The 22,116-nt window shown below is 48.4% G+C and overlaps 2 protein-coding genes across 10 annotated transcripts in view; one reads left to right on the top strand and one right to left on the bottom strand.

Moving 5' to 3' along the window:
* Window positions 1-22,116, bottom strand: part of LOC138758451 (prostaglandin F2-alpha receptor-like) — a 92,577-nt gene that overhangs the window by 39,443 nt on the left and 31,018 nt on the right. The window contains exons 3-5 of one of the 5 annotated variants that reach the window (XR_011354287.1): window positions 12,630-12,701; window positions 10,981-11,022; window positions 8,034-8,472 (exon numbers count right to left, since the gene is read on the bottom strand). The exons of 1 other annotated variant lie outside the window; for it this stretch is intronic. Coding sequence is in view for 2 of the 4 variants with exons in the window: in XM_069927383.1 (XP_069783484.1) it covers window positions 8,449-8,472 (24 nt within the window). In the remaining 2 variants the exon portion in view is untranslated. Of the gene's footprint in view, window positions 1-8,033; window positions 8,473-10,980; window positions 11,023-11,991; window positions 12,702-22,116 lie in introns of those variants that run through there. 3 more of the 5 variants (XR_011354286.1, XM_069927383.1, XM_069927384.1) reach the window with 3 other exon arrangements.
* LOC138758449 (transitional endoplasmic reticulum ATPase-like) overlaps window positions 1-22,116 on the top strand; it is a 59,453-nt gene that overhangs the window by 29,332 nt on the left and 8,005 nt on the right. For all 5 annotated transcript variants that reach the window (XM_069927375.1, XM_069927377.1, XM_069927379.1 and 2 more), the window contains 9 exons: window positions 1,448-1,583; window positions 4,350-4,462; window positions 8,235-8,399; window positions 10,545-10,667; window positions 12,466-12,678; window positions 16,952-17,130; window positions 19,119-19,248; window positions 19,944-20,102; window positions 21,796-21,947. In XM_069927375.1, coding sequence (XP_069783476.1) covers window positions 1,448-1,583; window positions 4,350-4,462; window positions 8,235-8,399; window positions 10,545-10,667; window positions 12,466-12,678; window positions 16,952-17,130; window positions 19,119-19,248; window positions 19,944-20,102; window positions 21,796-21,947 — 1,370 coding nt within the window. The remainder of the gene's footprint in view (window positions 1-1,447; window positions 1,584-4,349; window positions 4,463-8,234; window positions 8,400-10,544; window positions 10,668-12,465; window positions 12,679-16,951; window positions 17,131-19,118; window positions 19,249-19,943; window positions 20,103-21,795; window positions 21,948-22,116) is intronic.

Consider the following 22,116-nt stretch of genomic DNA (forward strand, 5'->3'; position numbering starts at 1 on the left):
CTTATCCATCTCTTTCTTCCTCTTTATTTCTCTCTCTCTTTATCTTTCTCTGTTTCACTTGTTCTTTCTCTCATTCTTTACTGTCTCCCTCCCTCTTCTCTCCCTCCCTCCCTTTGCCTCCTCCTTCCCTCTCTCTCTCTTTCCATCTCTCTCTCTCTCCTTTCTCTCTCTCTCTTTCTCCCCCATTGATGCTGCCTGACCTGTTGAGTGTTTCCAGGATTTTGTTACAAAATTCATGGGAATTTTCATCGCCCACACAGTGAGAATTGGACACAAAACAAGAATTAACTTGATTGGAAACTCGATAAAGATACGGGGAAGATCTAGGTTATGTCGGTAGGGTGGAAATTAAATGGAGAGAAGGTTTGTGAGAAATGTTTATGCTGGCAAGGAGCAGTTAGGCTAAATGACCTGTCTCTGTGCTGTAAATTCCATGTAATTTGCGACACAAAGAATAGGAATGTGGTTTCAGGATAAAGAACAACCACGATCGTATTGAGTGGGGGTGCAGATTTGAGGGGCCAACTGGTCTATTCCTGCTCTCATGCCTCTAGTTATCTTGGTTGAAAGGAGCTGGCTTCATCCCACTGTCTCCCTGCTCTTACCTGGGGCTGGGGCTCTGCCCCCAAGGGAGGGTCTGCCAAGGCCTTATTGGTGAGTAGGTGGTGAACATGAGATCTTGATATTCAGAGATGTTTAAAAATGATTAAACTTGCCTCTATTAATTAAAAGAAAGTTAATTAACAATGCATTAAACTCCTTGGAAATAATTTAATTGAAAAGATTAGAATTGGGTCCAGTAAGTAAAAATTATCACTTCATTCAATTAGCTTGTCTCCGTTGTTCCATGTGGTTGAGAGTCTGCATCGCAGGGTCGGGTCTGTGCTGCTGTGCATATCTGGAAGGTGCTTGGATCCTGGGTGCTGTCTGGCGTTGGAGAGGCATGTCAGACAGGTCACTGAGCTGGATTCACAGCACGAATCCAGGATGCATCTACCTGGAAGTGGCCGGATCCCAGCTGTTCCCTTTGGAATCACCAGCCTTGGCACAAGGCAGAAAAATGTTACTGTTCCTGGGTTAGATTCACAGACACTGAATGCTCTTCCTAATCTTTCTCTCTTTTTCTCTCTCTCTCTCTCTCTCTCTCTCTCTCTCTCTCACTCTCGCTTTCTCTGTCTTTATACTTTCTCCTCTCTATCTCACTTTCTCTCTATCCCCTCTTTATTTTTCTCATATTCTTGCTTTCTCTCTCCTCGTTCTTCATCCTCTCTCTTCCCCCTTTCTCTCTCTGTCTCTCTCTTTCACACTCTACCCCTCTCACTTTCTTTTGCTTTGTCTATCTCATTCTCTAAATAACTCATCTCTTTCTCTATTTATTCATCTCTCTCTCTCTCTCTCTCTCTCTCTCTCTCTCTCTCTCTCTTTCTCTCTCTCTCCTGTGTTGCAGACCCACGGGGAAGTAGAGCGACGAATTGTCTCCCAGCTCCTCACCCTGATGGACGGATTGAAGCAGCGGACTCACGTCATTGTCATAGCTGCCACCAACAGGCCGAACAGCATCGACCCGGCACTCAGGAGATTCGGTGGGTGACAGAGCAGTTCCGACCTGCCCCGTGAAAGGCCAATGTCACAGCCTAGCACCACACAGCCTCTTCAGCCCATCCTATCCCTGATGTCTCTCACGTGCTCATCTCTGTGAAGTAGAAATGAGGGGGGAAAATAACTGCAGATCCTGGAAATCTAAAATAAAAACAGAAGATGCTCGCTCCCAGCAGTGATGGGTGGACGGACCCAGCCTGACCTGTTGAGTCTCTGCTTTTATTTGACCTTTCTCCACTAATCCCATTCACCACCACTTGGTCCATAGCCTTCTATGCCTTGGCCACTGGAGTCTTCATCAACATCAAATGTAACCTGCTGGAGGAACTCAGCAGATTGAGCATCATCAGTGGGAGAAAAAGAATGGTCCATATTTCAAGTGGAAACTATTTATCTAGACATTAGTGCAGGGGGCGGGCAACCATTATTTTAAAAACTCATATTCCACCTTAAGTAATCCCTATGCCATTGCTGCTCTGTGATTAGTAAGGGATTGCTTAAGGTGGTGTGTGAGTGGGAAGGGAAGGTTGAGAATCACTGCTCCAGGCCCAATAGTTACTGAAATACTTTGTTTGAGAAAAATTGTCATTGGAGTTCTGAAACTGTGCGCATAATGAGTCAATGAGGGACGATTAAATCAATGGTTTTCAACCTTTTTCTTTCCACCCACAAACCACCTTAAGGAATCCCTTACTAATCACAGAGCACCGATGGCAGAGGGATTACTTAAAGTGGAATGCGAGTTTTAAAAAAGGTTGCCCCTGTGCTAGTTAAATTTTATGAGGGTCTCAGGCAGTCCATTCCAATCACCATCTGTGTGGAATCTTCCTCCTCTAGTCCTCTCTAAACTTATCATCCCTAACCCTAAACCTACCCCCTCAAGTTCAGGACATAAAACTGCTGGAATATGCAGATCACTCAGCATCCTTTATGACAAATATACATCATGGGATTGCTGTCTACATCGGGGGGGGGGGGGGGGGGGGGGGGAGGATTGGCGGAAGGTTTCTTTGAGCAGCTTCGCAATAGCTGGGAACTCCCGGTGGCCAACCATTTCATTTCCACACCCCATTCCCTTGCCGACGTGTCTGCCCATGGCCCTCATTCACTACCAGCAAGAGGCCACCTGCAAATTAGAGGAACAAAACATATTCCGCCTGGGCCCCCTCCAACCAGATGGCATCCACCCCCTTCCCTCTCCCCCTATCACCCCAGCCTTTTCTCTTCTGCCCTCCCACCTATAACCTGTTGGCTGCTGGCCTGTGTTCTTCCCCCCACCCTTTTTCTTCCCTTCTCTCCCCCCCCAACCCCCCACATTTTTAATCAGGTGCCTGTCTGCATTTTGCTAATCACAGAGCAAACATTCATATTATGAACCATCTTACAACAGGAATATATAAAAAAAATAAAAATAGCAGTGCACGAGAAGTGTCTTTGGTTCATTGATCATTCAGGAATCTGATGGCAGTGGGGAAGAAGCTGTCCTTGTGCCACTGAGGGCTCGTCTTCAGGCTCCTTTACCTTTTCCCTGATGGTAGCAGAGTGAAGAGGGCATGGCCTGCGTGGTGGGGGTCTTTGAGGATGGAGGCTGCTTTCTTAAGACACTGCCTCTTGTAGATGTCCTTGACGAAGTGAAGTCTGGTGCCTGTGATGTTGCAGGCCGAGTTAGCAATCCTCTGGAGTTTATTCTTGTCCTGAGAGTTGATGCCTCCATACCAGGCAGTGATGCAACCGGCCAGAATGCTCTTCACATTCCACCTGTAGAACTTTTCGAGATACTGACATACCCAATCTCCTCGGACACCTCACAAAGTATAGCCGCTGGCGGGCCTTCCACTTCAGCCAAAGATCAAGTCAAGAGCAGCTCTAAGATGGGAACCAGTGTGCACTGCCTCAGAGGGGGAGAGGGAAGGAACCAATGGCTGCAAAGTGGAATTTAGGATGGAATTTTGCATGATAAATTTTGTAGAAATGACACAAAATTGCGATTAAAAAGAACAGATAGATGTACATTACAGACCTACAGCATGGAAACAGGCCCTTCAGCCCATCAAGACTATGCTGGCCATTAAACCATTTAACCTAGTATTTATTCTCATTGGCCAGTAATCCTCCCCCAGATTCTACCTACAAGGGACAATTTACAGCAGCCAATTAGCCTACCAACCCATATGTTTTGTTTGGGAGGGGTGGTGGGAGAAAACCAGAGCACTCAGGGGAGGGGCGTGGGGAACCCAAGAGAGATCATACAAACTCCACCCTGACAGTGGCCTGGAGTTAGGATTGAACCAGGTCTCTGGCACTGCCGAGCAACAACTCTGCCGGTTACACCATTTGATAGGAACTCTTTCACCAGATCAACGCTGAGGTTGTCAATTATTGGTCAATTGGTAGTTCAAAATTCAGATTTATTGGTCAGAGTGGTGAGGCAGACCGCAGAAATGGGCCCTTCAGCCCCACACACCCATGCTGACCCTTTAGTCCTTCCACACTAATCCCAATTGCCCCTCATTAGGGTCCCATCCTATGCCTTGTCCATTAAAGTGTGTCTAAATGCCTCTGCATCTAATTCCACCGCCTCTTCCAACAGCTCATTCCAGAGGGTCCTGCTGTTCCCATTCTGTATTCTATTATACAGTGAACTAAATCTGAAAACACCTGTGTGTTAATCCCGGCCTGGCCGGGACATCCAAAGTGCTACCTTGGTCTAACCTGCACCAACCACCGACTGACTGCACTGTGCTCGGCAGGTCGCTTCGACCGGGAGATCGATATTGGAATCCCGGACTCTATCGGAAGGCTTGAGATCTTACAGATTCACACCAAGAATATGAAGCTGGCCAATGACGTGGACCTTGAGAAGGTGAGGAAAGGAAGGGCCGTTGTCTCTCTCTGGGGTTGGGGTGGGAGTGGGGGGGGCGGGGTGGATCAGACAACATCACTGCCTTTAAAAATAAGGAACCCTTTCAAAGCACAAGGGTACATGATAATGTCCGTGTGGAGACACGTTTACCTTGTACCTTATGTGTCAGCCCCGCTGACAGAGAGAGAACATAGAAACACAGAAGATATGAAAGAATCTGGGTTGAAGTTAAACAAGAAAGATGCTGGGGTTGAATGCAATACTCAGGCATGCTGGAGAAACAACATGACAAAACGTACTCTATACACAGAACTTCATCGAAATAAACTGCTTTCATTAATGGAACAAAATTTGCAATGAAAAGGGAAGGTTGAGAATCACTGCTCCAGACCCAATAGTTACTGAAATACTTGGTTTGAGAACTGCCCCTCTGGTACGTACACTTTGCATTTCAAATTCAAACCCTGTTGTTCTTGACTGTGACGCGCTCAATCTCCTGGGTGGGAGTCATCGTTCCTGGAACTCAGACACCACGTGTTCTCGGTCTAATGACTCATGGGCCCGAACGTAACCTCCAGAAGAGGGCCAGGCAGTCAGCCCACCCTCAACCTTCCTCGACACGTGAATGGCCACCTTGCCCAGGCCCAGCAACAAATCCCCACGTGGAGAGAAGCTCGTCAGTTCACGCACCATCCACTGGAGGTTATAGGGTACCCTTTACTTCCTGTGGTTGCTGCGTGACCTGCCGAAATTCTCCAGCACATTTGTGTGTTAATTCAGGAGTTTAGACAATAGACAATAGACAATAGGAGCTGGAGTAGGCCCTTCGGCCCGTCGAGCCAGCACCGCTATTTTACAGATCATGGCTGATCATTACCATCAGTACCCCTTTCCAGCCTTATCCCCATAACCCTTAACTCCTTTGCCCACTAGAGTCTTATCTAACTCTCTTTTGAACATAATCAGCAAATCTGCCTCTACCACCCTCTGTGGCAGAGCATTCCACAGATTCACACTTCTCTGGGTAAAAAAATGTTTTCTCATCTCCGTCCTAAAGGGCCTACCCTGTATTCTTAAACTATGCCCTCTAGTCCTCGTCTCTCCCATCATTGGGAACAAGTAATCCGACTTCACCCTGTCTATCCCCCTGATAATTTTGTATACCTCAATCATGTCCCCCCTCATCCTTCTAAACTCCATCGGATACAAGTCCAGTTTTTCTAGCCTTTCAGCATATGTCAATCCCGCCATCCCTGGAACTAACCTTGTAAATCTGCGCTGCACACCCTCTATAGCTAGTATGTCCTTCCTCAAAATTGGAGACCAGAACTGGACGCAATACTCCAGGTGGGGTCTCACCAGGGCCCTGTACAACTGCAGAAGGGCGTCTCTGTTCCTATACTCCAATCCCCTCTTTATGAAAGCAAACATGCCATTTGCCTTCTTCACAGCTTTCTGAACCTGCATGTTAGCCTTCAGTGACCGGTGAACAAGTACACCCAGATCCATTTGCACCTCCCCACTCCCTAGCTTGTCTCCATTTAAATAATACTCAGCTTTCCTATTATTGCCCCCAAAATGGATAACCTCACATTTGCTCACATTGAACGTCATCTTCCATTCAGCAGCCCACTCCCCCAACCTGTCCAAGTCCCTCTGCATTTTCCTGACATCCTCCTCACACCCCACACCGCTACCCAGTTTAGTGTCATCTGCAAATTTGCTCATGTTATTAATAATCCCCTCATCCAAATCATTTACATAAATTACAAACAACTGAGGACCCAATACCGATCCCTGCGGCACTCCACTCGTCACATCTTGCCATCCTGAAAAAGACCCGCTTACTCCAACCCTTTGTTTCCTATTTCTTAACCAATTTCCTATTCATGTCAGCACCTTACCTCCAATACCATGCTCCCTGATCTTGCCCACTAGTCTCCCGTGTGGTACCTTATCAAAGGCCTTCTGGAAGTCCAAATACACCACATCCACTGGCTCTCCCAAGTCCACCCTCTTTGTCACATCCTCGAAAAATTCCAGAAGGTTAGTCAAGCATGACTTACCCTTAAGGAATCCATGCTGACTAGCCCTTATACTATTATTACTGACTAAGTGTTCTGCTATTATTCCTTTTATGATAGATTCCATTATCTTCCCCACCACTGACGTCAGGCTGACCGGTCTATAATTTCCCGTTTTCTCCCTCCCTCCCTTCTTAAAAATCGGCACCACATCAGCCATTCTCCAATCCTCAGGGACCTCCCCCGAATCTATGGAACTTTGGAAAATGTCGACCAGTGCCTCCACAATTTCCATAGCAACTTCTTTAAGCACCCTGGGATGCAGCCCATCAGGCCCTGGGGATTTATCAGCCCTCAGTCCCAACAATTTACTCACAACCTCCTGCTTCTGGATCCGGATATCCATTAGATCCCCTACTTCCCCAGGAAAGTTCCCCAAGTCTCTTGATACCGCATGACCACTACCCCATAACTGTTACATTATCTCTGGCATGTGAGAAGGGTTCTTACACGGAGAATCTAGCAAGTCGATCTAACGTACATACAGCCATGTAAAGTAGAAGCATAAGCACGATTACAGAGCAGTGAGTTGCAATGAAAAAGATCTATATCTACAAGGGCGGCCACCTTCTTCTCACACTCCTTGATTGTTTTGACATGAAAAGATACATATCTACCTCCTTTTAGAATATCTCCACATCACAAGATTTAGGGGCAGAAGTCGGCCCATTGGCCCATCAATAATGGCATCGCCATTCTAATCATGAGCTGAGCCATCCTCCCACTCAGCTCCACTCCCCGACTTTATCCCTGTAACTCCTGATGCCTTGACTAACCTGCCAATCTCTGCCTTAAATGGCCAACCACCTTGCAATTACAGCCACTTGTGGCAACAAGTTCCACAGACCCACAACCCTCTGACTAAAGACATTTTTCCGCATCCCTATTTTAAATTGACCTTTTAACTTGAAGTTATACCCTCTTGTCCAAGAATTCCCCTATCTTGCCTCATGTACTCTGTCCAGGCCTTTCAGCATTCAAAATGCATCTGAGGTTCCTCCCACCACCACCCCCCCCAACCATCCTTCTGCACTCCAAGAGCCGACAATCATTCCTCATCTGGTAGGCCTTTCATTCCTAGTGTCATCCTAGTAAATCTTCTCTGAACCCTCTCCAAACGCCAGTGTGTCTTTACTCAAATACGGTGCCCAAAACTGGACACGGTGCTCCAAGTTGAGGTCTCGCCAGTGCTTTGTAGTCGCAACACTACTGGTAATAGCATGTACTTTTTTACACCTGAAGGAACAACGTCTCCCTTGTCAAGCCCCTCAAAATGTCTCATTGAGGTCACTTCACTGCCTTCCACTGAGTAGGGGCTGACTCAACTGGATCGTGGAAACCTCCCCCCCCAACCCACCCCCACCCTTTACCCTTGGATCAGTCCATTGTATCTGGGCCCAATGGTGTCACTGGTCAGATGCGGACCACACTGGGTGACCTCATTAGAGAGGGTGCCCCCAAAATGACTGTCTATAACATTTTTGTGCAATGATTCAGCAGAAATTTATTATTTTTTAATAAAAATATCCCTGTAGTTAGTTATAACAGCAAAAACATTCTTCATAAACCCAGCTTACATATATCAACATAACTTCAAGGCTAAATTCCAACTCAATCTCCCCTCACCCTGCAGCCCGCCTCCTCCACTGGCCCTGAGGCCCCATGCTTGACACTGTACCCTGTTGCAGATCGCGCACGACACCCACGGGCACGTGGGCGCGGACCTGGCTGCCCTCTGCTCTGAGGCGGCACTGCAGGCCATCCGGAAGAAGATGAGCATCATTGACCTGGAAGACGAGACGATCGACGCGGACGTCCTCAACTCGATGGCCGTGACGATGGACGACTTCCAGGTGAGCCAGCTGTCGGATGCATCAAAACTTCCACTGATGTCCCACTACGTCACCCCACAGTGGGAATTGACACCTAAAACACACACAGGATCGAGAGCCTGAAGTTTGGTCAAAGAGAGAGGGGTTTCTTTTAAAGGAGCATCTTAAAAATGAAAGAGAAGGAAATCCAAAGGATCGGGTCTTAGTAGCCTGTAATGAAATGTTGGGACGTGCAAGAGAACAAGACTGGAGGAGAAGAAGATATCAGGGGGGGAGAGTTCACAGAGACAAGTTAGACCACAGCTACTGGAATCTGTAGCAAAAATCAAACTGGTGGAGGATCCCGGCAGGTAAGGCAGCAGAGGAAGCAGAGGCCAACATTTTGGCTTAAGACCCCACACTGGACCTACAGAGAAGGCTGACCATGCCCCTGACTTCATAGGTGCCGCCCGACCCACTTGAGTTCCTCCAGCTTTGTTCCAAGTTTCCAACGCCAAGCACGATTGGCTTAAAACTGAGGGGCCAGATCCGAAGTGCATTGAGTCCCTCGGCTCAGGGAGATTTGGAACCATACCCGGAATTGGCAGTGAGCCCAGCGGGGGGATTAACTAGGAAAACGTAGCTGATTGGACAGGTTAGAAGCAGAAGGAAAACTTAGCTGAATACTGTCCTCCAAACTGCTAGATAAAGTTGCATGTGATCTTGTAGGAAAATAATCTTGGATTGAATATGCTTCTCATACCAAAACTCTACAATGTATGAACCCTCTGATATAGGGTATCGTGATGCCGTAAAGGGTATGGAAAAAATTCAAGAGGATGTTACCAGGATTTGAGGGTTTGAGTTAGAAGGAGAAGGTAGAAAGGCTGGGACTTTGGTCCCTGGAATGAAGGAGATGAGGAGTGACCTTTTGTGATTTATTAAATCATAAAGAGTTATAGAAAAGGTAATTAGTCACAGTCTCTCTCAGGATAGGGGGGTCTAAACCTGGAGGATGAGAGGGAAAAATTTTAAAGGGGGCTTTTTTCATATGGAACAAGCTTCCAAAACAAGTGGCATGTGGGGACAATTTAGGCAGGGACATGGATAAGGAAAGGTTTGGAGGAAATGCAGTTAAATTAGTTAGTTGGTTGGCATGGACCAAATGGGCTGAAGGACCTTTTTTCCTTGCCTGTCTAACTTTGTCCTCATGGCAAAGTTGCCATTCTGAAGTGCCTTTTTACTGTATCCCAAAGTCAGTGGAATGCATCTGAAGGGTTAAGTCATTGTTGAAGTCGAGACAGCAAGTAGAAGTCAGCCAATCGGCCCGTCGGGTCTACTCTGCCATTTAATCATGAGCTGATCCTTAGCACTCAGCCTCATTCCTCGGCCTTCTCCCTGCAACTCTTGACTAATCAAATACCTGTCAATCTCTGTCTTAAATACACCCAACGGCCTCACAGCAAGTTCCATAGACTCACAACCCTCTGGCTAAAGAACTTTCTCTACATTCGTGTTTTAAATTGACACCCTTTTATCCTGAAGTTGTGGCCTTTTGTCCTAGATTCTCCTACTGTGGGAAAATATCGTGCCACATCTACTCTGTCCAGGCCTCTCAGATTTTGAAATGCTTCCATGAGGTCCTTCTTCATCCTTCTCTATTCCCGGCCAAGAGCCAACAGATGTTCCTCAACCCTTTTATTCGTGATATCATTCTCTGAATTCTCTCCAATACTAGCAAATCCTTCTCAAATGAGGTGCCAAAAATTGCAGGTAAGCACGAACCATGCGGTGTCGACCAGATGTTACCCCTCCAGGGGCTTTTGTTCTGGGGTGAAGCCAGGACATGGTGAGCTTCCTTGCTTTCTTTATGGGGCACAACCATAAGACCTCTAACACCCGCTGAAGAGTGTGAATGAGCCGTTCGTCCTGCATCTTTCCTCTAGCTAATGTGACGTTCCTCGAGCCCCGAGCTGGAGGGTCAGCTGACGTTTTTGTGGTCAGGTGGGAGGTGAACCCAGGATCTTCTGACTCGAAGGAGTCTGCGTTTCCCATCCAAATTCTGCTGGGACTAATAAGACTGGGAATGAAATTGAAAGAGAAAACATGAAGAAAAGCTTATTGTAGAGAATAGAGGTGGGAGTGCTCAGTTTAACCTTTGTGGTCTTGCTCCCTTGCATACCCCAGTGGGCTCTGGGCCAGAGTAACCCTTCAGCTCTGCGGGAGACGGTGGTGGAGGTACCGACGGTCACCTGGGAAGACATCGGCGGCCTGGATGAGGTGAAGCGAGAGCTCCAGGAACTGGTGCAGGTGTGTGAGCACGCGAAAATCTAGGAAAGGCTTCCTGGGTCAGGGGTCAAAACATTTCACAGCCGCGGTGAGGCAGGAAGAGCTTAGATGGCGGAGTAGCTCTCAAGAGCATGGGTCAAAAAACAATGGGGATATGAGGAGATAAAATTTGTTGTTGTGATATGGTTGTTCCTTAATTGGGTGTAACTGGGCAGTATGGTTTCAATGGCCAGAGTCGGCTTCTCCCGTGTTGTGTCATTAAAATTTTAAAAATATACACTGTACATAAGCACAAAATAATAAACTCATTATCACATTCAAATCATTCACCCACCGTGTCCAAAGCAGTGCGATAAAACCCAAAAGTTTTGCAGATCTATGAGGAAAAGTGAGTGAACAAAATTATCAAAGCAATAAATCAGATCAAATACTAATTATTGTCATGTAATAAAACATGAATGTAATATTACACAGTATTGCCTTTAGTCTCCCATAAGGCAAAGATTCAGTGCTGGCATTGCCTGGCGCCCCTAACAATAAGAGAAAGAGAAGCAAAAGATAGTTCCCAGGGGTCATCGAGCATCTATGGATTTGTCTCCAGAGCTCCTGCAGCTCCACAATACTGCAGTTCAAACCATCGGCAACCCAGGCTCAGATCAAACCTCCAACATGATGAGGAAGCCTTCAGTGCCTTGGGGAGCCCTTGCTGCTCTCAGCATCCTCTTAAATCTCAGTTCTAATAACTTGGTTTTCATGAGCGCCCCACAGACTGGTGCAAGTCACTCAACCTCAAATCGCCCGCAGTCTGAGTGGGTCCCTCGCCTGCCAGTCGCCAGCAACTCGCCGCTGGTGTGTGCCCTTCGGCCGCAGAACCCTTCGCTGGCCAGCCACCGTGGTCACCGTCCTTAGGGTCACCTCCTCTAATTCTCCTTCGGGGGTGTTCCTGCTCATTACTGCCAGGCCGCTGCTCCCCCTCAAGGCCTCTGACATCAGGAGCCCAGACCCAGCGGTCGCAGAATTTTAAATGAAACACCATCAGCTCCTTTAACGGACCGTACGGAGCCGTTGGCATGGGACTGCTGTGTCTCTGCTCCCCACTATCCCTGGGTCCTCTCCCTGGGTTAGAGCAGCTCTGGCAGAGCCACCATTTTGTAAACACAAATCTTTTGCCCAGAGTAGGGGAATCAGTAACTAGAGGACACAGGTTTAAGGTGGGGAGGGGGGTGGAGAGTTTTTTTTTAATTTAGACATGCAACATGATAACAGTCCCTTCCACCTGTGCTGTCCAAATACAGGTATGCGCCGCTTAACGTCCACAATATGTTCTGTGAAACTGGACGTCATGTGATGTGGACGTTGTGCGAACACCATATTATTGTATATACCAAACTTACTCTCCACTATCAGAATCCTCAACAACAAACTCAATCAGAGATTCATTTAAGGACTCTTACTTGTGCACTTTAAAGATTTTCTTTTGCTCTCTCCATATTGCACAGTCAGTTTGTTTAGATTCGGTATCTGTTTACAGTTCTTTGTTTACACTGTGTACAGTTTTTTTTTTGCACTACGAATTAGTCATAATTCTGCCACGCCCACAGGAATAAGGAATCTCGTGGTGGTATGTGATTCCACGTATGTATTCTGACAACAAATCTGAAATCTGAAAAAAATCTAGTTAACGTGGGCCTGTTCAGGGATAACAGGGTGAGTGAGTGAAGGGGACTTAGAAGGGAGCATGGAGTTTTTGTTTTGGTGAGGACAGCAAGGCCAGGACGAGAAAGAATAGGATTGAGTTCACAACCTTGTCTCTCCTCAGTATCCAGTGGAGTACCCAGACAAGTTCCTGAAGTTCGGCATGACCCCGTCCCGTGGCGTTTTGTTCTACGGACCCCCCGGCTGTGGAAAAACCCTCCTGGCAAAGGCGATTGCCTCCGAATGTCAGGCTAACTTTGTATCCATCAAAGGACCAGAGCTGCTCACCATGTGGTTCGGAGAGTCGGAAGCCAATGTCCGGGATGTCTTTGACAAGGTAACAAGCCTCCTTCAATCAATCTAAATCAATGAGAAGTTCAGTTTAGTTGCCACAGTCTTCTGCATTTTAACAGGGTAACGTTAATATTCATTTATTCCAAAGTAGAACAAGAAAAGAATGGGTGGTACATTTGGCATAGCGGTTAAACAATGCCTTTACAGCAATCGGGAACAGGGTTCGAATCCCACGCTGCCCGTAAGGACTTTGTATGTTCTCCCTGTGTCTGCGTGGGTTTTCCACGGGGGCTCTGGTTTCCTCCCACCGTTCAAAACATACCGGGGATGTAGGTTAATGGGGTGTAAATTAGGCGGCATGGACTCGAGCGCTGAAACGGCCTGTTACCGTGCTGTGTGTTTAATTTTAGAAAGAAGAGCATGATTACAGAGTTTAGAGTTACAATGAGGACATAATCAATTAGCACGAAGCAAAGGCAGTTTGATAGCTTTAGCCTCTTTTAAACTACAGCCCTCTTGGACCCAGCTGCGATTACAGGGGCAAGGTACTGGAAGCACATTTTAAATAGCAGGGGGATCGACCTGTTTAATCACCAACCCAGCGATTTAAGGGGGATCCTGCCCCTGCAATAATGTGTTGCGCACTCACTGGAAGTACCGCCGGATGTTCGGGTGCTGGCTGCCCGGTGACGTAGGCACATCACCGGAATAAGCGGGTCGGCCATTTTTAATTTTCAAATCACCTGTTGACGTGACCTAGATAAGTTGAACTGGGTTCACTGACGACCTCTGAGGTATATCAGGGACCTGGTTGGATTTCGACGGGGTTGACCGAGTCAGACCCTTTATAACTGCAGCGTAACAGGGGCACAAATTGCCCCGTTGACCCCATTTTACCCGACAGTTTGAAAGAGCCTAGAGTGCTAATGGGTTAATTCGGGCATCTGATGGCGATGGTGACAAAACTGTATGGGATTTCACACTTTTAAGCCTTCTTACCCATGGGAGGTGGAAGAGAGTCTTTCAGTAAGGTACAGCAATGAGACACTGTCACGTACGAACCATCAATTAATGATGCTGCTGTAATGGCCCTCGCAGGAACTTTCTTTGAACTTTCTTTCTTTTTTCTTTGGCTTGGCTTCGCGGACGAAGATTTATGGAGGGTTATGTCCACGTCTGCTACAGGCTCGTTGGTGACTGACAAGTCCGATGTGGGACAGGCAGGCACGGTTGCAGCGGTTGCAAGGGAAAATTGGTGGGTTGGGGTTGGTTGTTGGGTTTTTCCTCCTTTGTCTTTTGTCAGTGAGGTGGGCTCTGTGGTCTTCTTCAAAGGAGCTTGCTGCCCGCTGAACTTTGAGGCGCCAAGATGCACAGTTGGAGGCGATATCAGCCCACTGGCGGTGGTCAATGGGGCAGGCACCAAGAGATTTCTTTAAGCAGTCCTTGTACCTCTTCTTTGGTGCACCTCTATCTCAGAGGCCAGTGGAGAGCTTGCCATATAACACGATCTTGGGAAGGCGATGGTCTGGAGATGTGACCCACCCAGCGCAGTTGGGTCTTCAGCAGCATGGATTCGATGCTTGTGGACTCTGCCAGCTCGAGTACTTCGATGTTGGTGATGAAGTCACTCCAATGAATGTTGAGGATGGAGCGGAGACAGCGCTGATGGAAGCGTTCTAGGAGGCATAGGTGATGCCGGTAGAGGACCCATGATTCGGAGCCGAACAGGAGCGTGGGTATGACAACGGCTCTGTACACGCTGATCTTTGTGTGTTTCTCAAAACGGTCAACCAGTTTACCTACCTCGGCTGCACCATTTCATCTGATGCAAGGATCGACAATGAGATAGACAACAGACTCGCCAAGGCAAATAGCGCCTTTGGAAGACTACACAAAAGAGTCTGGAAAAGCAACCACCTGAAGAAACACATAAAGATCAGCGTATACAGAGCCGTTATCATGAACTTTCTACACTCCAAGAGGACAACAGGATGGGTAGCATAATGGTAAAATTATTGGACAATGAATCCAGAGAGCTGTGTTCACGATCCAGAGAAATTAAGTCCCACCACGATGTCGGGGAGAAACATAAATTCAGTTAGTTAAATAAATCTGAAAGTTGAGTATATAGGTTCAGCAAGGCATCAAAAGACACCCGCAAATTGGAGGAACAACACCTGATTTTCCATCTGGGCACTCTCTAACCAGATGGCATTAACATCAACTTTTCCAGTTTCTGCTAACCTGCTCCCCTCTTTCCCCTCCCCCACCTTCTCCTTTCCTGTTGTCTCCCCCTTCACCTCGCCCTCCTCTTGATCACTGCTCTCCCTTCTCCACTTATCACTTCCTGCCTTTGCAACTACACCAAACCCCGCTCCCCCCCCCACCACCCTTTTGCTTGGACACCTGCCGACATTTTCCCATACCTTGGTGAAAGGCTCAAGCCCGCAATGTCGGTTATTTGACCTTTGCCGATGCTATTTGACCTGCTGAGTTTCTCCAGCTTTGTGTGTTTTAACAGCTGTCGTCGTGCATCGTTTGTGATAGAGTCATTTAAATTATCATTGCTTTTTCTTACTAAGTACCTGTTTGGCTGCGAGTAAGAATTTCAGGCCTATGCTCAGTTAGGGAGGCATGGTTTGCGTAGCACATTTTTCCAGCGCCAGTGATCTGAGTTCGAATCCGGGACTGTCTGTAAGGAGTCTGTAGGTTCCCGCCATGTCTGGGTGGGGTTTTCCCAGGTGTTCTGGTTTCCTTCCAAAAATGTATGGGGTTTCTCAGTTAATTGGGTGTAACTCGGCAGTATGGTTTCAATGGCCAGAGAAGACTTCTCCCGCGTTGTATCATTAAAAATTTTTTAATATACACTGTACTTAAGCACAAAATAATAAACTCATTATCATATTCAAGTCATTCACCCACCATGTCCAATTTATATTAAATATAAATATAAAATTTATATTTTAATTCTACACCAACACATTTAGTTCTTCCCACTTTTCCATCAACTTTCTTCCCACACTACCCCAACCTCTGTGGATTCTAACACTCTTCCCCCCCACCCCCCAATTGGGCGTAATTGACAATCAATCTAACATGTCTCTGGGATGTGGGAGGACAGCGGATCACCCAGGCACAGGGAGAAGCTCCACATGGGGGAACACCCACGCGGTTGTGGCACCGTCAGCGGAGGCACGGCGCTGCCCACGGAGGTAGCTCAGCGAGCAGACCCCAAATCTCAGCAAAACACCCAAGTTGACAGACGCTGCAAGAGTCATCAGTACGCACAAGTGCTGGGGAAACCCAGGAGGCAAAGATAGATAACCAATGCTTTGGGACTGAGAGTTATGAGCAAAACTCAGGCAGGCACCTGAACTAAGGTGGGGGAGGAGAGAAGAAGGGGCAGTGGGGGTGGGGGGGAGGTGCACATGCCAAGAGGGCAGAGGTGGTTGGGGATAGGAAGGCAGGAGGGGAAAGCAGAGAATTGATCGTGCAAGTGAGGGTACCTCTGTGAAAGGAGAAGGGGGGAGAGAGAATTAGAATTTATGTCATGAATATCACAAAATTAATTGTTTTAAGGCAGCAATATAGGTGCAGAAATTGCTATAAATTGCAAAATAAATTAAAAAAAGAGTCTGTGGTTCATTGTCCATTCAGAAATCTGATGGCAAAGGGAAAGATGCTGCTTTTGTGCCATTGGGAGTTCATCTACATGCTCCCGCACCCCCTTCCCAATGGTAGCAATGAGAAGAGGGCATGGCCTGGATGGTGGGGGACTCCTTGAGGACTAAGAGACAGCCTCTTGTAGACGTCCCTGTGATGGCGCTCGTCGAGTTCACAACTCTCTGTAGTCTTTTCCTGTCCCGGGCATTGGCACCAGACCGTGATGCAACCTGTCAGAATGCTCCCCACCGTGCATCTGCATAAATTTGGTCTTTGGTCTTTGGTCTTTGGTCTCTCCACCCCCTTCCCTCTCCATTCAGAGAGATACCCCCTTCCTCTATCATTTTTCTCTTCTGCCCCCCCCCCCACCCATCCACGTCCACCTATGATCTTTTACTCTGTGCACCTCTCCCTGCTCCTTCCTCCCTCCTCTCCTCTCTCTCCCCCACCTTTTAATTCAGGCCCCTGCTCACCCCTTGCCGAAAGGCTCAGGCCTGAAAAATCTTTCCCATCAAGAACGTCGCATGACCTGCTGAATTTCTCCCGCACTTTTGTGTATTAAATTAAAAAGTCAGTGTTACTGCCTTGCGTTTTGGCCGGGACCAGTGTCTCAAGGAAGAGGATTTTCTGATTGGCTGTTGCTGTTCTTTAAGGCCCGACAGGCCGCTCCCTGCATCTTGTTTTTCGATGAGTTGGACTCCATTGCCAAGTCTCGTGGAGGGAGTGCAGGTGATGGTGGTGGAGCAGCTGACAGGGTGATTAACCAGATCCTCACTGAGATGGATGGCATGTCCAACAAGAAGAATGTCTTTATTATCGGAGCCACAAACAGGTGGGTTGAAAGAGGCCCAGATTCTCCCTCCCATTGAACTAACCCCATCACTCTCAGAATGTGCCCCTCCTTCAGGTTGCTTCCTGGAGAGACTCGCTCTTGCAGGTCCTCACCCAGAGAACTGACCCTCACCCGCCTTCGCACAGCTCCTCAACTAAAAAACAGACACCCCTCCCTCAGGTCCACTGCCAGAGAACTGACCACCACCCCCCACCCCCACTAGGTCCTCACCCAGAGAACAGACCCCCTCCCGCAGTGCCTCTCCCAGAGCCAGGACGCCCTTCCTCAGGTCTCCCAGATTGGACCCCCTCCCACAGATTGTCTCCCAGAACTGGCCCACTTAGTCAAATCCTCTCCTAGAGCCAGACCCACTCCCATAGGTCTCCCACTCAGGGGCCTACACTCATCGATCTCTCTCTGAATTAAGCCTCCCTCCTGTAGAACCCCTCCAGCAACGTGCCCAGGGTAATAAGCAGATCTTATTAGAACATTATAGCACACCACAGGCCTTTCAGCTCATGATTTTGTGCTGACCTATATAAACCTTCTCAACAATTTGAACCTTCCCTACATCCATAACCGTCTGTTTTTCTTGCCAGTCTAAGAGTCTTTTAGATGTCCCTATTGTACCAGCCTCCACCACCACCCCTGGCAAGACATTCCAAGCATCCACTACTCTTTGTGTAAACAAAAACCTACCCCTGACATCTCCCCTAAACTTTCCTCCCCTCTTGTTATACACATGTCCTCTGGTATTTGCCCCAGGAATAGGTGCTGACTGTCCACTTTATCTGTGCTTCTCCTAATCTTGTTAAGTCACCTCTCATCCTTCTACTCCAAAGAGAAAAGCCCCAGCTCTGCTAACCTTGCCTCATAAGACACATTCTCCAATCCAGGCAACATCCTGGTAAATCTCCTCTGCACCTTCTCCATAACTTCTACCTCCTTCCCGTAATGAGGTGACCAGACCTGAACACAATATTCCATGTGTGGACTAACCAGGGTTTTATAGAGCTGCAAGATTACCTCGTGTCTCTTGAACTCAATCCTCTGCCAGCATACCATAAACCTTAACCACCTTATCAATCTTCACGGCACCCTTAAGAGATCTATGGATTTGGACCCCAAGGTCCCTCTGTTCGCCACAGTTAAACATCCTACCATTAACCATGTTCTCCACATTCAAATTCGAACTTCCAAAATGCATCACATCATACTTATCCGGATTGAACTCCATCTGCCTCTCTTCCCCCCCAACTCTGCATCATTTCTATATCCTGATGTAACCTACGACAACCATTATCCACCACACCTCTAACCTTTGTGTTTTCAGCAAACATGCTGGCCTATCCCTCTACTTCATCCAGGTCAGTTATAAAAATCACAGAGCAGAGGCCCCAGAACAGATCCCTGCTGGTCGCTGACCAAGCAGAATATGTCCTATTTACTACTATCATTTACCCAATTCTTGGGTGGGAAGGTCCTCTCCCAGACCTAGGGGCTCACACCCAGAGACAACATCATGGTCACCCAGAGGAATGCTCCCAGGTGGAGGGGACGATCTCTTAGAAGGGCCAGATGCTCATCAGCAGAGCAGCAGGAAGGGATGTGAGCACACACAAAGGATGTCATGTTCTTCCCCCCCCCCCCCCCCCCCCCCACTGTGGAGACATCTCACTGGCAGGTTTCACTCCCACATTCCCACTTCAAGCGAGATGCCTTGAAGCCCAATCTCACTGGCTTGAGCTCCAGCCACTCCTGAAACTTCACTGAGACACCGGGCTCAGTCTCTCAGGCTTCATTCAACAGACAAGGCAAAGTACCATAGCCAAGGTCCACTTACTCTGGCCATTATATCAAGTTAGCTTCCTCTTCACAAGCTATGTTGCATTTACACTTCCAAAAAAATTCACTGGGGATGAGATACTTTGGGAGGTCCTGGGATTGCATAAACTCTTTCCTGATTGGCTATCTTGGTTTATTGGCAGACCTGACATCATTGACCCAGCCATCCTCAGACCTGGGCGTCTGGATCAGCTGATATACATCCCACTGCCCGACGAGAAGTCGAGGATGGCCATCCTGAAGGCCAACCTTCGAAAGTCTCCGATCGCAAAGGTAGGGAGCGCTAATGACGTGGGTTTTATCCTGACCTCCAGTGCTGTCCAGGGTGGATCTTGCACGTCACCCATGCAATGAGCATGGATTTCTCCCAGGGACTTCATTTCCCTCCAATGTCTCTCTTGGAGATCTTCGGGTCCTTTTCCACTGGACACTCAAACCTGCTGCACAGGTTGACAGTGTTGTTAAGAAGGCATGTGGTGCGTTGGCCTTCACTAACCATGGGATCAAGCTCTAGAACCAATGAGGTACTGTCACAATTATACAATATCTTGGTTAGACCCCACTTGGGGTAACTTCTGGTCACCTCACTGCAAGAAGGATATGGATGTGGTGCAGAGAGATTTGCAAGGACCCTGCCTGGATTGGAGAGGATGCCTGATGAGGATGGGTTGAGGGAACCTTTTTTCTTGGAGTGACAGAGGATGATGAGAAGTGACCTGATGGAGGTGTAACGATGATGAGAGGCTGCCTTGTTGCTCGTGCTCTGGGTTCTCATCTCTTTAGCTCAATCCACTTTCCAGACTTCTCCCTGGAAATGGGCTGACTTTCCCCCCCCCCCCCCACCATATCCCCATACCCCACGATCCAGGGTCTGGGGCATAGCAGGAGACATTTGTTGTGGAGGAACCCGAGGCGTGGTTGCTGGGATAGGGCACTGTCGGACTCATGGGCTCTCCTCTGTTTCTCAGACCGTTGACTTGGGATACCTGGCCAAAATAACCCATGGCTTCTCGGGAGCTGACCTGACGGAGATTTGTCAGAGGGCGTGCAAGCTGGCAATCCGCGAGGCCATCGAAGCAGAGGTTAGGCGGGAACAGGAGCACCAACACAACGCTGAAGCCGCCATGGTGAGTGACAGGGGCGGGTTGACCTGCTGAGTGGGCTTGGAGATATCCAATGGTCAGTGAGGATAGGTGTAGGGAGTCCACCCCTCCTACTCTGGAGGCCTGGGGTGGAAAGTGTTGCACTGAGCTGTGTAATAAATTTTTAAGACTCCGTGATGACCCGTCATTTCTGCGGCCGACATACTGTGTATATCCGGAGCATGGGCAGTTGCAGCCTGAAGAGGTTGCTCTTCAAGATCTGGCTGCATTTCTGTCACCCGGTAAAGGTGGAGGGGAGGTGGGGGGGGCATGGTGGGTGGATTGCTTGGGGGATCTCCTGGTCGGTTCGCTCCAGAGCCTGGCCAAGATGTTCATTCACAGGTCTAGGAAGCAGGCAGTCGAAGGTCTAGGGTTACGTCCGTGCCCGTGTGTCCCTGGAGAGGGAGCATGCGGTATCAACAGGCATGATGGGGGATTTCTGGGATTGGTGAACGCCACAGGGACTTGAGTGTGGTCTGGATGGTGATGACCATGTTATAATTTGGACATGTAAATAGTCTGTAGCAGGAATACCGGACCATTATTGTGATTTACTTTAATCACCAATGAAAAAAAGTTAAGAGGTTCCTATGGTGACACCCACAAGGCCTCCCGTGGAATCATTTGTTGTGGCCATGATGTGTTCAGCAAGGGTCCTGTTCAGGGCAGCGCCGTGCCACCTCACTGAACTTCTGCCTCGCAATTCTGGGGACATGGGTTGGCCTTGGATGCTGTCTGTGTGGGGTTTGCACACTTCCCCCCCCGCCAGCCCCCCGCTCCCCCCACTCTGTGACCGGGTTTCCTCAGGTGACCCGCATTCCGTCCGCACGCACGCAGGTCAATGGGTGTGCGAGTCGTCCCCTCGTAGAACCTATGGAGATGTTGACAGGAATGTGGGGAAAATGAAAGAGAGGAAGGTACGGTTGGCGTTGCAGTAAGCGCGACACCGTCACAGTGCCAACGATCAGGATCAGGGTTCGAATCCCGCGCTGTCTGTAAGGAGTTTATGCCTTTTCCCCATGTCTGCATGGGTTTTCCCCTGGGGGGCTCCAGTTTCCTCCCACCGTTCAAAACATACCAGGGTGTACATTAATTGGGCAGCACAGGGGTCAAAATGGCCTGCATGACTAAATTTTTTTTTAAATGTTTAGGATCAGAGTAAATCACAAGTTCTAGGAGCAGAAGGAGGCCCATTGGCCCATCGAGTCCGCTCCGCCATTTTAATCATGAGCTGATCTGTTCTTCCACTTAGCCCTACTCCCCAGCTTTCTCCCCTGCAACCCATGGACTCCAAGACTCTCGGTATTCTGTTTAAAATTGATGCTCTTTTATCCTGATGGTTTGCCCTCTTGTCCAAGAATTTCCTACCATGCTTGCCACATCTAATCTGTCCAGGCCTTTCAGCATTTGAAATGCCTCTATGCGGTCCCCCTCATCCTTCTGTACTCCCAAGAGCCAACAATCATTCCTTATATGCTAACCCTTTCATTCCTGGCCCCATTCAAGTAAATCTAGTAAATGGGATTGACTCCAGGCAGAGGACTTTCTGCGCTGTATAACGATGGTATGACGCTGCCCCCTTCCGTGTCTCCCGACACCCGCATCCCAGCCCGCTGGCGCGGTCCTTCCCACCTCAGTACTTGCACCTGTCCCCATGTCTCTGCATCTTGCTTCTCAGGAAGACGACTACGATCCGGTCCCCGAAATCCGCTCTGACCACTTCGAGGAGGCCATGAGGTTCGGCCGCCGATCGGTCAGCGACAACGACATCAGAAAGTACGAGATGTTCGCCCAGACCTTGCAGCAGAGCAGAGGCTTCGGCAACTTCAGGTCTCTCCATGTCCGGACACCCCCCCCCCAACTACTGAAATGGCGCAAGAACGTGATCGGCATCTCGAAATGTTGCAACCGTATAAGACCTTAATTAGTCACCACAGAAAAATGGGTTCATTTCTGGTCACCTCACTCCAAGAAGGAATATAGATGCTAAGAGAGAGGG

This window comes from Narcine bancroftii, chromosome 3, assembly GCF_036971445.1.
Source record: "Narcine bancroftii isolate sNarBan1 chromosome 3, sNarBan1.hap1, whole genome shotgun sequence".
NCBI classification, from domain to species: Eukaryota; Metazoa; Chordata; class Chondrichthyes; order Torpediniformes; family Narcinidae; genus Narcine; species Narcine bancroftii.